This window comes from Ahaetulla prasina, chromosome 4 (assembly GCF_028640845.1).
Source record: "Ahaetulla prasina isolate Xishuangbanna chromosome 4, ASM2864084v1, whole genome shotgun sequence".
Lineage (NCBI taxonomy): Eukaryota > Metazoa > Chordata > Lepidosauria > Squamata > Colubridae > Ahaetulla > Ahaetulla prasina.
This window is the reverse complement of record NC_080542.1, coordinates 30172104-30185787: the sequence shown is the minus strand read 5'-3', so window position 1 is coordinate 30185787 and position 13684 is coordinate 30172104. Positions and strand designations below refer to the sequence as shown.

At 38.2% G+C, this 13684-nt stretch overlaps 1 protein-coding gene across 1 annotated transcript; it reads left to right on the top strand.

Moving 5' to 3' along the window:
- The first annotated feature begins 21 nt into the window (after nucleotides 1-21).
- Nucleotides 22-10288, top strand: LOC131197212 (vomeronasal type-2 receptor 26-like). Its single transcript, XM_058180978.1, has 3 exons — nucleotides 22-287; nucleotides 6712-6838; nucleotides 9372-10288. Exons 1-3 carry the CDS (start codon nucleotides 54-56, stop codon nucleotides 10271-10273), a joined length of 1263 nt encoding a protein of 420 aa, XP_058036961.1. The 5' UTR covers nucleotides 22-53; the 3' UTR covers nucleotides 10274-10288.
- Nucleotides 10289-13684: the final 3396 nt, after the last annotated feature.

The window sequence follows — 13684 nt, the reverse complement described above, 5'->3', positions numbered from 1 at the left end:
TAGTTGTTATGATTTCAAAGTCTTGCTGTTAATTTCTTTCATTTTTTTAAAAAATGCAGTTTCATTCTTACTTGCAAAGCATCGTATTCAATAACAATATGGGAGACACAATAACATTTGATGAAAACAGAGAACTGATTACGGGTTTTGATATTGCAAACTGGATTACTTTCCCCAATAATTCCTTTTCTCGAGTCAAAGTTGGAACATTGGAACCTCGGGCTCCACCAGGCAAAGAATTAGCTCTTAATGACAATCAAATTCTATGGCACAGAAGCTTTAATAAGGTGAGAATTCTCAACTAATTAAAAAAATAAATCAATTGTCAAATACATTGCAGTAATGAAAGAAAATGATGTTTCTGTCTTTTGGAATCTTTCAAGATGATGAGGTATAGCATTTTCTATATACAAATTTGAGTATTAATATGTTCATCGGCGGTTTATGGAAAATGGTTCTGATTTTGCTTGGGACAAAAATTGCCAATGTAATTGCAGATAGTCCTAGAAATACAACTGTTCATTTAACAACCTCTGGGAGAAAAAAGCCTTTAATGTCCTGTCGTTGAAGCAGAGATTGCTGCCTTGCTTGTTGTCATGTGATTATATTTCAGGCACATGGCAACTTGCTTGGATTTATGAACAGTTGCTGTGTTCCATGGTTGCATAACTGCATGAGTCAAAAAGAGGGCTGTGAAAATATTTACGGACCCCTTGCATCCTGGACAACTTTACCCACAAAATGATGCTATAGAGCACTGCACACCAGAACAACTAGACACAATAACAGTTTTTCCCCAAACACCATCACTCTGTTAACAAATAATTCCCTCAACACCATCAAACTATTCACTATTACTGCATTACTATTACTATTAGTTTTCTCATTATTGCTATCACACATCTCTTCCCACTTATGACTGTAACCTTGTTATATTGATTGTTTCCTAATATGAGTTGATTGCTTATTTATATCCTATGACTGTCATTAGGTGTTGTACCCAGAGGTGAAATCCAACAAGTTCTGACAGGTTCTGGAGAACCTGTAGCAGAAATTTTGAGCAGTTCAGAGAACCAGTAGCGGAAATTTTGAGTAGTTTGGAGAATCGGCGAATATCACTTCTGGCTGGCCTCAGGGTGGTGTGGGATTGGAGATTTTGCAACATCCTTCCCCCAGGAATGGGAAGGGAATGGGGATTTTGCTGTTTCCTTCCCCTGCCATGCCCACCAAGCTACACCCACCAAGCCACATCATGCTCACCAAGCCATGCCTGTTGTGACTCCAACTCCTGAGCCTGTCCTCATGGAGGAGGATGACTTGGAGAGTGAGGGAGAGAAGCCGACAAGGCCCCTCTCCAGGTCCCTCCTTCCTGGCAATGCCTCAAGTGCCAGCGGAAGGCCAGGAAGAAGGAGTGTCAGAGCCCCCACAGATAGAGGATGAGGAGGATCAATCCTGGATTGATCCTAGACAGTGTCGGAAAGAGAGGCGTACGCAGCAGAGGAAAAGGTGTGGCAGGCCCAGGGAGTGCTGAGTCACTGAGCCACACTTCACAGGGGATAAAAGCCATCAGGCCCTTGTGACTGACAGAAGCTACGAAGTGTGAACTGCATCGTGTGAACTTCAGACAGTTTTTGGATTTAAGGCTTGGATTTTCGTGAGTAACTCTTGACCATTTTTTAGATTCCTGGTTGCTCCAGTAATGGACTGTAAACATGCTGACTCTTGATAAGAAACTTGACTGGCACTTGGAGAGCAGCTGCCAGAACTTTCCTCTGCCAAAGGAAACCAGCCCAACTTGTAAATAAATTGCTGGCAGACATCCTTTGGAGCTTGTGTTTTCTTAGGTGAGGTGGTGGGGGACAGAACAATGCCCACAGAACCGATAGTAAAAAATTTTTGGATTTCACCACTAGTTATACCTTATAATTTTTAAAAAATGATTTATGTACATTTTTATGTACACTGAGAGCATATGCACCAAAGACAAATTCCTTGTGTGTCCAATCACACTTGGCCAATAAAAAAATTCTATATTCTATGATTAGCAAAATTTTAAATCCAGCAAAAAAAAAAGCCCATTTAACAGAATTTATTTCTTTAATGAATACACAACTGAATTAACAACCATGTGCTTCACTAGAAAAAGTTGAAAGGATCATATACCTCAGTTCTAATTTGCATGAAATTTGGGAAATGACCTCTGAAGTAAGGACAAGGATAGAGAAAGCTCAAACAGCATTCTTCAAAATGAAAAAGGTCTTCTGCAGTCCGACATAAGCCTAAGATTGAAAATCACGCTTGTCAGATGTTATATCTTTTCTATCCTGTTCTATGGAGTAGAAAGTTGGTTTCTGACAGAAAGCCACTTGAAGAGACTAGGAGCATTTGAAATGTGGATTTACAGGCGGTTGTTATGTATAAGAATAGAATAGAATAGAATAGAATTTATTGGCCAAGTGTGATTGGACACACAAGGAATTTGTTTTGGTGCATATGCTCTCAGTGTACATAAAAGAAAAAGAAAAAAAATACCTTCATCAAAGGTACAATATTTACAACACAAATGATGGTCATAGGTTGCAATTTATGATAGCAACTTAATGATAGCAGCAAAAAGTTACAGTCATACAGTCATAAGTGAATGTGGAGGTGAGAAAGTCAAGGGAAATCATGTGGAGGTGGGAAAGTCAAAAGAAATCATCGAAATCATAAAAAGGCAAAATAATATTTTGGACATGATGCAACACCCAGAAAAATACAACATACTTCACTTAATCCTCCAGGAAAAAATTGAAAGCAAATGAGATCCAGGCAGAAGAACATCATGGCTTCAAAATCTAAAGAACTGATTTGGACAAAACTCAGCAGCACTTTTTCTTGTGGCTGTTGATAAAAATAGGATTGCCAATATGATCGCTGACGTCTGATGATGGATATGGCACAATAAGAAGATTCATTTTGCCACCATTGTAAATATGGCTGCAAAATTGAATTTTTCACATAGTATCCTGACTTCCAAGTGCAACATCTTATGACGGAAATCCAGCACTCCGTTGTGATTGTATGTCTGGGACTATCATTACTGCCATTTTCTGGTTTTAAACATTCTGGCTTCAAAGACCCTGTATTGCATTTGCTCATATTCAGAAAAAAAGTATTAACTAATGAACCCATTAAGAGTAATCCAAACACATGTCAGATCCTATGAAAACATAATTTTCTGCCATTCCTGCTAGAACATCCAAAGAAGTCAAGGCCAATTCCTTCCCATTAAATCAAGTTTCCTCATTTTCATTTTTTTATATAATATAATATAACAACAGAGTTGGAAGGGACCTTGGAGGCCTTCTAGTCCAACCCCCTGCCCAGGCAGGAAACCCTACACCATCTCAGTCAGATGGTTATCCAACATTTTCTTAAAAATTTCCAGTGTTGGAGCATTCACAACTTCTGCAGGCAAGTCATTCCACTTATTTTTTTTTTTTCATAAAAAGTTTTATTTTTACAATCATATCAAATAATTCATCCAATGTACAGTTATATACAATTAGTCGGGCTTGCCCAGTCACCACCCCCCTTTTTAACACTCTTCCCTCTTCTACCTTCTTTTACTTTCCAAACCTTCCTCTCCTTCTCTTATCTACATCCACTCCTCCCTCCACCCTACACCTTCCTTCTCCCTCTACTATCCCTCTTCCTTCCTCTTCTCCTCTTTCCTACCTCCTACTCTCTCTTTTCTCCCTCCTCACCGTTCTAAAATGGTAACTATGCAGACCCGATCCTACATTAATTATATTTCTTCAATAATCCCTGTACATTAACCATCACTCCATCTCTACCAAACCCCCCCAATTCCCCTCCCCCTTACCCCCCACCCCCCATCCCGACTTCCCAGAACAAAATGCAGGGTATCAAAACTAACAATCATAATCCAAAATAATTCCTAAATTATAATCTCTAGTCACACCACACTTAGTCACACTCTCAATTCCCCTCTCCTTCAAAAATATATCTAATACAAAATATTTCCTAAATTTACTCATATGCTATTCAATATTTTTTTATCTGATACTTATTTTAAATATAATCAATCCACATTTTCCATTCTAGAATATATTTTTCTAGTGTATAGTCTTTCAAGTAAGCGGAGATTTTGTCATCTCTGCCAGATTTGATACTTTGAGTGTCCATTCTTCGATTGTAGGTAATTCTTCTTTCTTCCAATACTGAGCAATCAAAAGTCTTGCGACTGTTATTAAGTTCAAAATCAATTTAGTCTCTATAGCTGTGTAGTCCATAATTATTCCTAGTAGAAAGAACTGCGGAGTAAACTTAATCTTCTTTTTCAAAATATTCTGCATGATCCACCATACTTTAATCCAAAATGCTTTAACTTTTTTACAAGTCCACCATATATGGTAATAAGTAGCATCTTCACAATCGCATCTCCAACATTTAGCAAGATCTAATATGTGTTTCTTGTAAACAGGTAATGTCATTTTTAAATTGTTTCAAATAATGAAATACTTTCCTTCTCTTCTACGGTGAGTTCAGGCTATTAACATTCCAAGATAGGAAACTTTTGGAACACCAGCCGCAGATCACATTTTACTTTAGGCCTTGCTCCTCCCACTGTTTCCGTTGTAGTAGTTGCCAGTTGTTGTTGTGCCTTCATCTCTTGTTCCTTGCGTTTAGCAGCAGCTCTTGTCAACCTTTGTTCTTTTGAATCTAAACCCGTCGTAGGTATTTCCAACACTTGTAATAAATCTTCTTCCATCACAATCTGTTCTTGTACCTGCTTCACTTCTCTTTCCTTCACTTCAGCCTCCCTTCCTCTAGCTTCCAATGGGGAAGACTTCCAACTTAATACCTCAACATAAAATTCTCTTGCTTTTCCAACCGTATTGAAACGATATACTTTCCCTGCATAATATACTATTATACCAGTTGGAATATCCCATCTATATTCAATCTGATGTTTTTTAAGTTCATTCACCAGGAAGGCAAATTCCTTCCTAGCCCTTAACATTTTTGGTGGAATTTCCTTTAATATCAAAATATCTTGACCAGCAATCTGAATCTTCTCCCCCTTATATGAAGCTTGCAAAATCTGATTTCTCACTGTTCTGTTTGTAAAATAAATAACAACATCCCTTGGCAACTTTTTTTGCCTTGCTATCCAAGAATTCACACGATATATTTTATCAATTTGATAAGCCACATCTGCTGGACGAGCTGCTAATATCTCAACAAATACTTCAGAAAAAATTTCCCTTAAATTCTCTTCCTTATTTTCTTTCAAACCTCGAATTCTAAGAGCAAATTCCATATTTCTATATTGTATCAAAACTATTTCATCCTCTGTTTTTTCCATTTTACTTTGAAATTCATCCATTTTATTTTCTAATTTTAAATTATGTTGCTTAATTTCTTCAACCTCCTCCTCCAATAAAATCACATTCGTTGCCAAACTTCGTACTGCCATTACAAATCCTTCTTTAACTTCTTTATTTCCCACTTGAATTTCTGATATCTGCTCTTTCATTTCAGACATCTCATCAGTTATTACTTTAAATTTTTCTTCTATAAAGCCTTTTAAGTTCTCTTGTAACGCCTCTAAATTCAATGTTCTAGTCTCTGCTGTATGAGCTGGAGAGGCACCAGCTGATAAAGTTCCAGAGCTCTTTGTTACAGTAGACTTTAATTGTTTGGCTGCCATCTTCTATAAAATTATATATTTATTTATTTCCAACTTAATATTCACTTTAAATCTTCTTAACCTCTAAAAAACACAGTCTTTTAAAGCAGTATTTAAAAATCTCCCCTAGATTCTATCAGCAGGCAGCAAAGAGTTAAAGAGTAAAAGCAGCAAGTAACATGCAAATTACCAACTGCAGACGGAACGCTGAAAGTATCACTTTCGCTTTCCACTCGTTAACTTGTTAACAATTCGCCTCCATTTTTTTACTGTTTTCAAGCTTGTTACAAAGTATCGGGGAATCGGCTTGGCTACTTGCATAAAGTTCTCCCACTTTCGTTCTGTCCGGTATAATCCTTTATTGTCCAAAATAAATCTCGGCGTTTGGTCGTGGTGATTGGTTCCGCCAAAGCAGAAGAATCCTCGGATCTGGAGCACTTCGGGTTACTGGAGGGAACTTAACCCTTCAAACCCCTTTTTTCTCAGGGGCTTTAGGGAAATTCAACCTCTGCCCTCAGCTCACCACCTTCTCCTTCTCCCGAAGAAGGGGTTTTCCGAACCGCTGGACAGCAGATTTAAGCTGTCCTAGCGATTCCACATAATCCAGAGGTTGGTGATCGTAAAGATCACCGCCATCACCTACGGTGCCAAACCGGAAGTCAAGTCATTCCACTTATTAATTGTTCTAACTGTCAGGAAATTTCTCCTTAGTTCTAAGTTGCTTCTTTCTTTGATCAGTTTCCACCCATTGCTTCTTGTTCTACCCTCAGGTGCTTTGGAGAACAGCCCAACTCCCTCTTCTTTGTGGCAACCTCTGAGATATTGGAACACTGCTATCATGTCTCCCCTAGTCCTTCTTTTTATTAAACTAGACCCACTTCCTGCAACCGTTCTTCATATGTTTTAGCCTCTGCTTTTCTGCTTCTTCATCCTGGTTCTGGGTTCCTGTTTTGGAAAGTTTTACTATTGCGAGTACTTTATTCTCTGATTCTCTCATACCTATTATTGTTCAGGTGTTTCCTCTTTCTGTGTGCAATGTGCACTGCTATCCAGGCTCCTACAGAAAGAAGAAGGAAGGAGAGAAATTTTGTTGCTATGATTGTGTGCCCTGTTCAGAAGGACAGATCTCTGATGAAATAGGTGGGACAAAAAGATATGAGGACTTTGGCTAGCTGAACAGCAAAAAATCTAATCTGGTGCATGTATGTATGTGGAAAAAAACAAGAAAAAGACCCTCCCCAAATAATATACTTTCTTGCCTCACTCTGTCTTCCTCTGTTTTGCTCTCTCATTTATCTCCTTCTCATGGATGTATATGTAATTAAAATTTTAAACTAAAGTTATTTTTATGAAGACATATTGTCGTTTAAGCCAGAGGCAATTTCAGTTTTAAATGAACTGAGTAATCTGGGTCATATTATACTTATCCCTCCACTGTTGAAGGTTAAATAAGTCTCTAAGCAAAAAAGAATATATATATTCTTGTGTATACACACACACACACACACACACACACGCACACACACGTGTGTGTGTGTGTGTGTGTGTGTGTATGTCTTTTGTTATTCGGGTTTTCTCCCGCATAAAATTGGAAGTGCCTTGGCAACATTTCGATGAAATCCTATTCATCATCTTCAGGCTAGGTGTTTACAGCTTCGTGCTTCTAGGAGAAATGTGTGATTGTAGCTGTTTCTTCCTTATAACTGCTAGTGGGGGTTTGAACTGATTGGTTGGGAGCTTGGCTGTGTTCTGATTGGGTGGAGGTGTGTTCTGATTGGAAAGACAAAATTGAGTTAGAAAATTAAGGAGTATATGAAATCCCATGCACCTCCTGCAGCACCACATACATCGGACAAACCAACAGAAGAGTAAGTGCACGCATTGAAGAACATAAGAACTCAGTCAAAAAAGAGGAACCAACTTCTTCCCTAGTCCAACACCTTAAAGTCACAGGACATAAAATTGACTTTAAAAATACCAGAACTATCACCAAAACTGAACACTTTAACAACAGAATAATCAGAGAAGCCATCGAGATAGAAAAACGCTCACACAGCATGAATAAACGAGATGATACCTCCCACCTACCAGCCATTTGGAAACCCGCCCTTATCGACAAATGAGTCCCTAACATGAAGAATGACGCAAGACCCACACTCACGAGTGCCACAAAGCATGTCACCACCACACATCCACGCAGAAAGCAAACTCAAACCCATAATGATGATGAAGCACGACCATGGACCAGAAGCCAGACCGCAGCTGCATCATTAGCCATTTCAAACCTCTCCAATCCATACATGCAGCAGACTGATACCCACCATGAAGATGTAGCACGACCACAAACACGAAGCCAAACAACAGCAATGCAGCTCACTAACTCAAATCCCCCTGCATCTCAGACCAACCTGAGCACAACCAAGCCCCCCCCAGCAGAACACACCCCCAGCCAATCAGAGCACACCCAACCCCACCATCCAATCAGAGCACAGCCAAATCCCCAACCAATCAGAACACACCTCCATCCAATCAGAACATAGCCAAGCTCCCAACCAATCAGTTCAAACCCCCACTAGCAGTTATAAGGAAGAAACAGCTGTGATCACACATTTCTCCTAAAAGCAAGAAGCTGTAAACACCTAGCCTGAAGATGACAAATGGGATTTTGTCAAAACGTCACCAACACACTTCCAATTTTACGTGGGAGAAAACCTGAATAACCAAAGACCTACATATATAACTATATCTATATATATCTCCATCCATTGTATAATTGATTTCCATTGGCTTTTACAACTAGTGTCTCTTGATGCTTCCAAAATAGTCCATACACAAGGGCTGTAAGCAAAGAGAAAACAATAACCAATGTAATAAAAAGAATTCCCAAAGGTTCATTGTAACGTTCATTATAAGACAGGAGAACACTTTGGGAAAATGTTGATGTTAGTTGGGATATCCAATTCAGCTATTACTTTCTATTTACTGGAGATGTAGTTCAAAAAGTTGTAAATATGTAACTATTTGCAAATATTAAATTCCACCCCATGGTCAAATAAATACAAATGACAAATTAATAAATACGATGTCAGAAAAATATAACTTTGTGAAGCATTACTCTCTTCACATCTGCAATAATAGTAACAGTCTTTTCCAGTAAAAATACAATTTAATCTAATAAAATAGTTTATGATCCATTAATGATCATTTAATTTGGTTGTTCTGATTAATTTCCATAGTTTAGGTAAAATAGGTTCTCCAATTTCTTGTTTTATCTGTTCCTTAAAATATCACATCAAATTGATATCTTATTATCAAGTATTTATAATATTTATTTCTACAAACCTATTTGTCTCTGAAATTGCAAATATTGCTCATCCAAACAGGAATGGCATTTAAGGATCTATTTGTAACCCCCCTTATTGTACAAATGCAGATAGTAGACAGAAACCACTTTTATCTGCTTTTGTTTTTCAAACAACATTGTCTGTACTTAACAAAGGATCTCAGGTTTAAACTTATGTTATGAGACTGATGTATGTTTTGGCATTAAAAATTGCTATCATCTCTTCACAAAATAGATAATTTATATCAACATCAATTGTTCTGTACATATTTTATACTAATAGAAAGTTTGTTATATTGGAAAAAAATATCTCCTTTTTTCTTTTTCCAGATATGGATGTCTGCATGAAATGTCCAGAAAATCAGTATCCCAACAATATCAAAAATCAATGTATTCCCAAAGTGTTTAGCTATCTCTCTTATAATGAAACTTTGGGAATCCTATTTGTTACGTTGGCTATTGTTTTCTCTTTGATTACAGTCCTTGTGTTTGGAATCTTTTGGATGCATCGAGAGACTCCAGTTGTCAAAGCCAACAACTGGAACCTCACTTGTATTCTCCTCCTTTCCCTTCTCCTCTGCTTCCTCTGCTCCTTCTTCTTCATGGGAAGACCTGAAAGATTGACTTGCCTTCTCCGACAAACAACTTTTGGCATTATCTTCTCAGTGGCCCTTTCATCTGTATTGGCAAAAACCATGACTGTGATTCTGGCATTTATGGCAACCAAACCAGGCTCTGGACTGAGAAAATGGGTAGGGAAAGGACTGTCCAATTCTATTGTCCTTTTGGGTTCCTTCATCCAGGTGGGAATTTGCACTGTTTGGCTGAGTACCTCTCCTCCTTTCCCAGATACAGACCTGCATTCCCTGAAGGGAGAAATCATAATGGAATGCAATGAAGGCTCATTGATCATGTTTTACTGTGTCCTGGGATACATGGGCTTCCTGGCTATTGTCAGCTTTAACATTGCTTTCCAAGCCAGGAAGCTTCCCAGCAGTTTCAATGAGGCCAAGTTCATCACATTCAGCATGTTGGTCTTTTGCAGTGTTTGGCTGACGTTTGTTCCAACCTACCTGAGCACCAAAGGAAAATACATGGTAGCTGTGGAGATCTTCTCTATCTTATCTTCCGGTGCTGGTTTACTGGGGTGTATATTTTTCCCCAAATGCTACATCATTTTAATGAGGCCTGAGATGAACAAGAAGGAACATTTAATAAGGAAAGAAAAGTAAAAAGTTCTCAGTCCAAGCACCGATATTAATTTTAACTAAATCATATACTCCTTCAAAATAATATTGACTACTTCAGTGTATGGTATGTGTTGTATGCTTTTTGCCGAAAAGATTTATGATGCTTACCGGGGAAGAATGAATAATAAAGTTGTGGGATTATGCCTTGATGTTTAAAATTGAATGACTTCAGACCCATTGCTCTAACATCTGTAGTTATGAAAAACCTTGAAAGGCTAATACTAGTTCACCTGAAAACCATCATGGATCTGCTGTTAGCAATTTGCCTACCGAGCAAATAGACTGACAGATGATGCTGTTAATATGGCTCTGCACTACATCCTACAACATCTTGAAAGTCCTATGCAAGGGTCCCCTTTGTAGACTTCAGCTCAGCAGTCAATATTATATTTCTAGATAATCTTCTAACTAAATTAGTTCAGCTAGCTGTACCTGACTAAACCTGTAAATGGATCATAAGCTTCCTAACAGGAAGCAGTAGGTGAAGCTAGGTAAAATCACATAAAATACCTGTACAATTCCAGTTCTCTTCTCTCTATATACCAATGACTGCATCTCAAAAGATCCCTCTTTTAAAGTACTGAAATTTGAAGATGATACAACAGTGATTGGTCTCATTCGAGACAATGACGAATCTGTATTCAGATGGTAGGTTGAATAACTAGCCTTGTGGTGCAACCGGAACAATCTTTAACTAAACACTTAAAACCATAGAAATGCTGGTAGATTTTATGAGAAACCCTCCTATACTACTACCTCTTACACTACTAGACAATACAGTACCAACAGTAGAGACCTTCAAATTTCTAGGTTCTACCATATCTCAAGACTTTAAATGGACACTTAATATCAAAAACATCATCAAAAAAGCACAACAAAGAATGTTCTTTCTGCGCCAACATAGAAAACTCAAATTGCCCAAGAAGCTGCTGATTCAGTTCTACAGAGAAATTATTGAATCATCTGCACCTCTATAACTGTCTGGTTTGGCTCTGCAACTGAACAAGAACAGACTTCAACTGATAATTTTGCATAAGAGCTCAAGCGTTCCTACCGTTCCTGTCCTACTGTTTCCTTTCGTTATATCCAATTAATGTAGTTATTACATACTCATACTTATATATATGCTTATATATTGTATAGTTATTTCATGATTATGCTTATATATACTGTGTGACAATAAATAAATAAATAAATAAATAAAAATAATTAGAACTGCAGAAAAAACAATTGCTACCAGCCTGCCTTCCATTATGAATCTGTACACTGCATGAGTCAAAAAGAGGGCTGTGAAAATATCTACAGAGCTGTCACATCCTGGACATAAATTGTTTCAATTTCTACCCTCAAAACAACGATATAGGGCACTGCACACCAGAACAACTAGACACAAGGACAGTTTTTTCCTGAATGCCATCACTCTGCTAAACAACTAATTTCCACAACAGTGTCAAACTATTTACTAAGACTGTATTACTATATTCTTCTCATTCCTTCCTATTACCTATGTCCTCCTACTTATAACTATAACCTTGTTGCTTGTATCATTACAAATTATATTGTTTTATTTAGTTTCCTAGTATGATTTGATTACTTATTTAGTATCCTATAACTATCAGTAAGTCTTATCTTATGATTCTTGAATGTATTTTTATGTACACTGAGAGCATCTCAGGAGAGATGTGCAAAATATTCAGATTTGGAGAGGACTTTTTTATTTCCCCAATGATCCAAACTATAGGTTCCTTATTAAGCTTAATTTTTAGAAAGTCAGACTAATGAGAGTACTTTTACTTACCTTCAAAATATAATTTATTGAAAAGGGTATGGAGAGATATCATTTGAAGCATTTAGAGGTTCATTCAAATTCAAAATTTCTAGGTTCTATCATATCGCAAGATCTAAAATGGACAGCTAAAATCAAAAACATAATCAAAAAAGGACAGCAAAGAATGTTCTTTCTGCGCCAACTCAGTAAGCTCAAACTGCCCAAGGAGCTGCTGATTCAGTTCTACAGAGGAATTAATGAGTCTGTCATCTGCACCTCTATAACTGTCTGGTTCAGTTCTGCAACTCAACAAGAAAGACACAGATTTCAGAGTATAATTAGAACTGCAGAAAAAATAATTGCTACCAACCTGCCTTCCATTGAGGACTTGTATACTGCATGAATCAAGAAGAGAGCAATGAAAATATTTACAGATCCCAAGACACTTCTAATTTTACGCGGGAGAAAACCCGAATAACCAAAGACCTACATACAAACACCCGCGAAAACCTCAGAAAACAAATATTGCACCTCTACGGGAAGGAAATCCACCATCTGACCAGGACCTATGAAAAACTAGAAGTCCAAAGAGCTTCCATTTTATGTGACCTTGCATTCCTACAAAACTGCCGAGATCAAAATTTAATCCCCACATGCTTCCAATTGAAATTCCACTCCAACTCTGCAGCCGCCAAACGCATCCTAAAAAGAACAGAATTGGCCCTAATCAGAAATGAACTTCACACAAAAAGATTCCTCCTAGATCAAATCAACAAAGATCTCCTCACACTTCACCTCAAACTCAGCAACAAGATCCACCCTGCACTTTGGGACAAATCCAAAAAACTCGCCGTCTGGAGAGCCGAAACACAGACCACCCTCAAGACAGACACACACACCAACAAACTCCAAAGACTACAAGAATGCCAGAAACAAACCCCTCCCTCCTCACAGCCACACATGAAACAAACAGTGCATAACATCTCAGATAGGATCCTCACCAAAGCTGAAACCGATGTCCTTTCCAAAGGATTCAACTTTGCAGTCACTCCCAAATACATCCCCACTGAAACCATTATATGCGGAGTTGAAACCAGCCTGACCAAAATCAACCCCGATAACGCTAACAAAATCAGACTCGAAATCACCAACATCCTCTGCAGCAGCAAGCCACCCAAAAGCAACTTACCGGAAGAGGAACAGACAGCACTACTTAACTTGAAAAAAGACACCAGCATAATAATCCTACCAGCAGACAAGGGCAATGCCACGGTGGTTATGAACACATCTGACTACCAAACCAAATTAACCAACCTACTCCAAGACCTTGCATACAAGCCCCTAAAAACAGACCCCACCACCTACCTAGAAAAAACCACTAGATCCAAAATAAAAGCCTCCCCCATCAGCGAAGAAATCCAACAAAGAATCATTCCCAGAGAGAAATCATTCAGATGCCCTAAGCTCTATGGCCTCCCCAAGATACACAAAGAAGGAACCCTACTCAGACCCATAGTCAGCTCCATAGGCTCACCTCTACAAAACCTAGCCAAATTTCTCGCCAAAGAACTACAGCCCTATGCAGAATCCATCGCCTCACACGTAAAAAATTCATTCCAGTTCAT

Excerpts from the sequence above, each read along its gene's own strand:
- LOC131197212 (XM_058180978.1), top strand. The coding sequence starts at position 54 with ATGCAGTTTCATTCTTACTTGCAAAGCATCGTATTCAATAACAATATG. Across the intron at positions 288-6,711 it reads GGCACAGAAGCTTTAATAAG|GTGTTTCCTCTTTCTGTGTG; the intron begins GTGAGAATTCTC and ends ATTATTGTTCAG. Across the intron at positions 6,839-9,371 it reads ACAGATCTCTGATGAAATAG|ATATGGATGTCTGCATGAAA; the intron begins GTGGGACAAAAA and ends TTCTTTTTCCAG.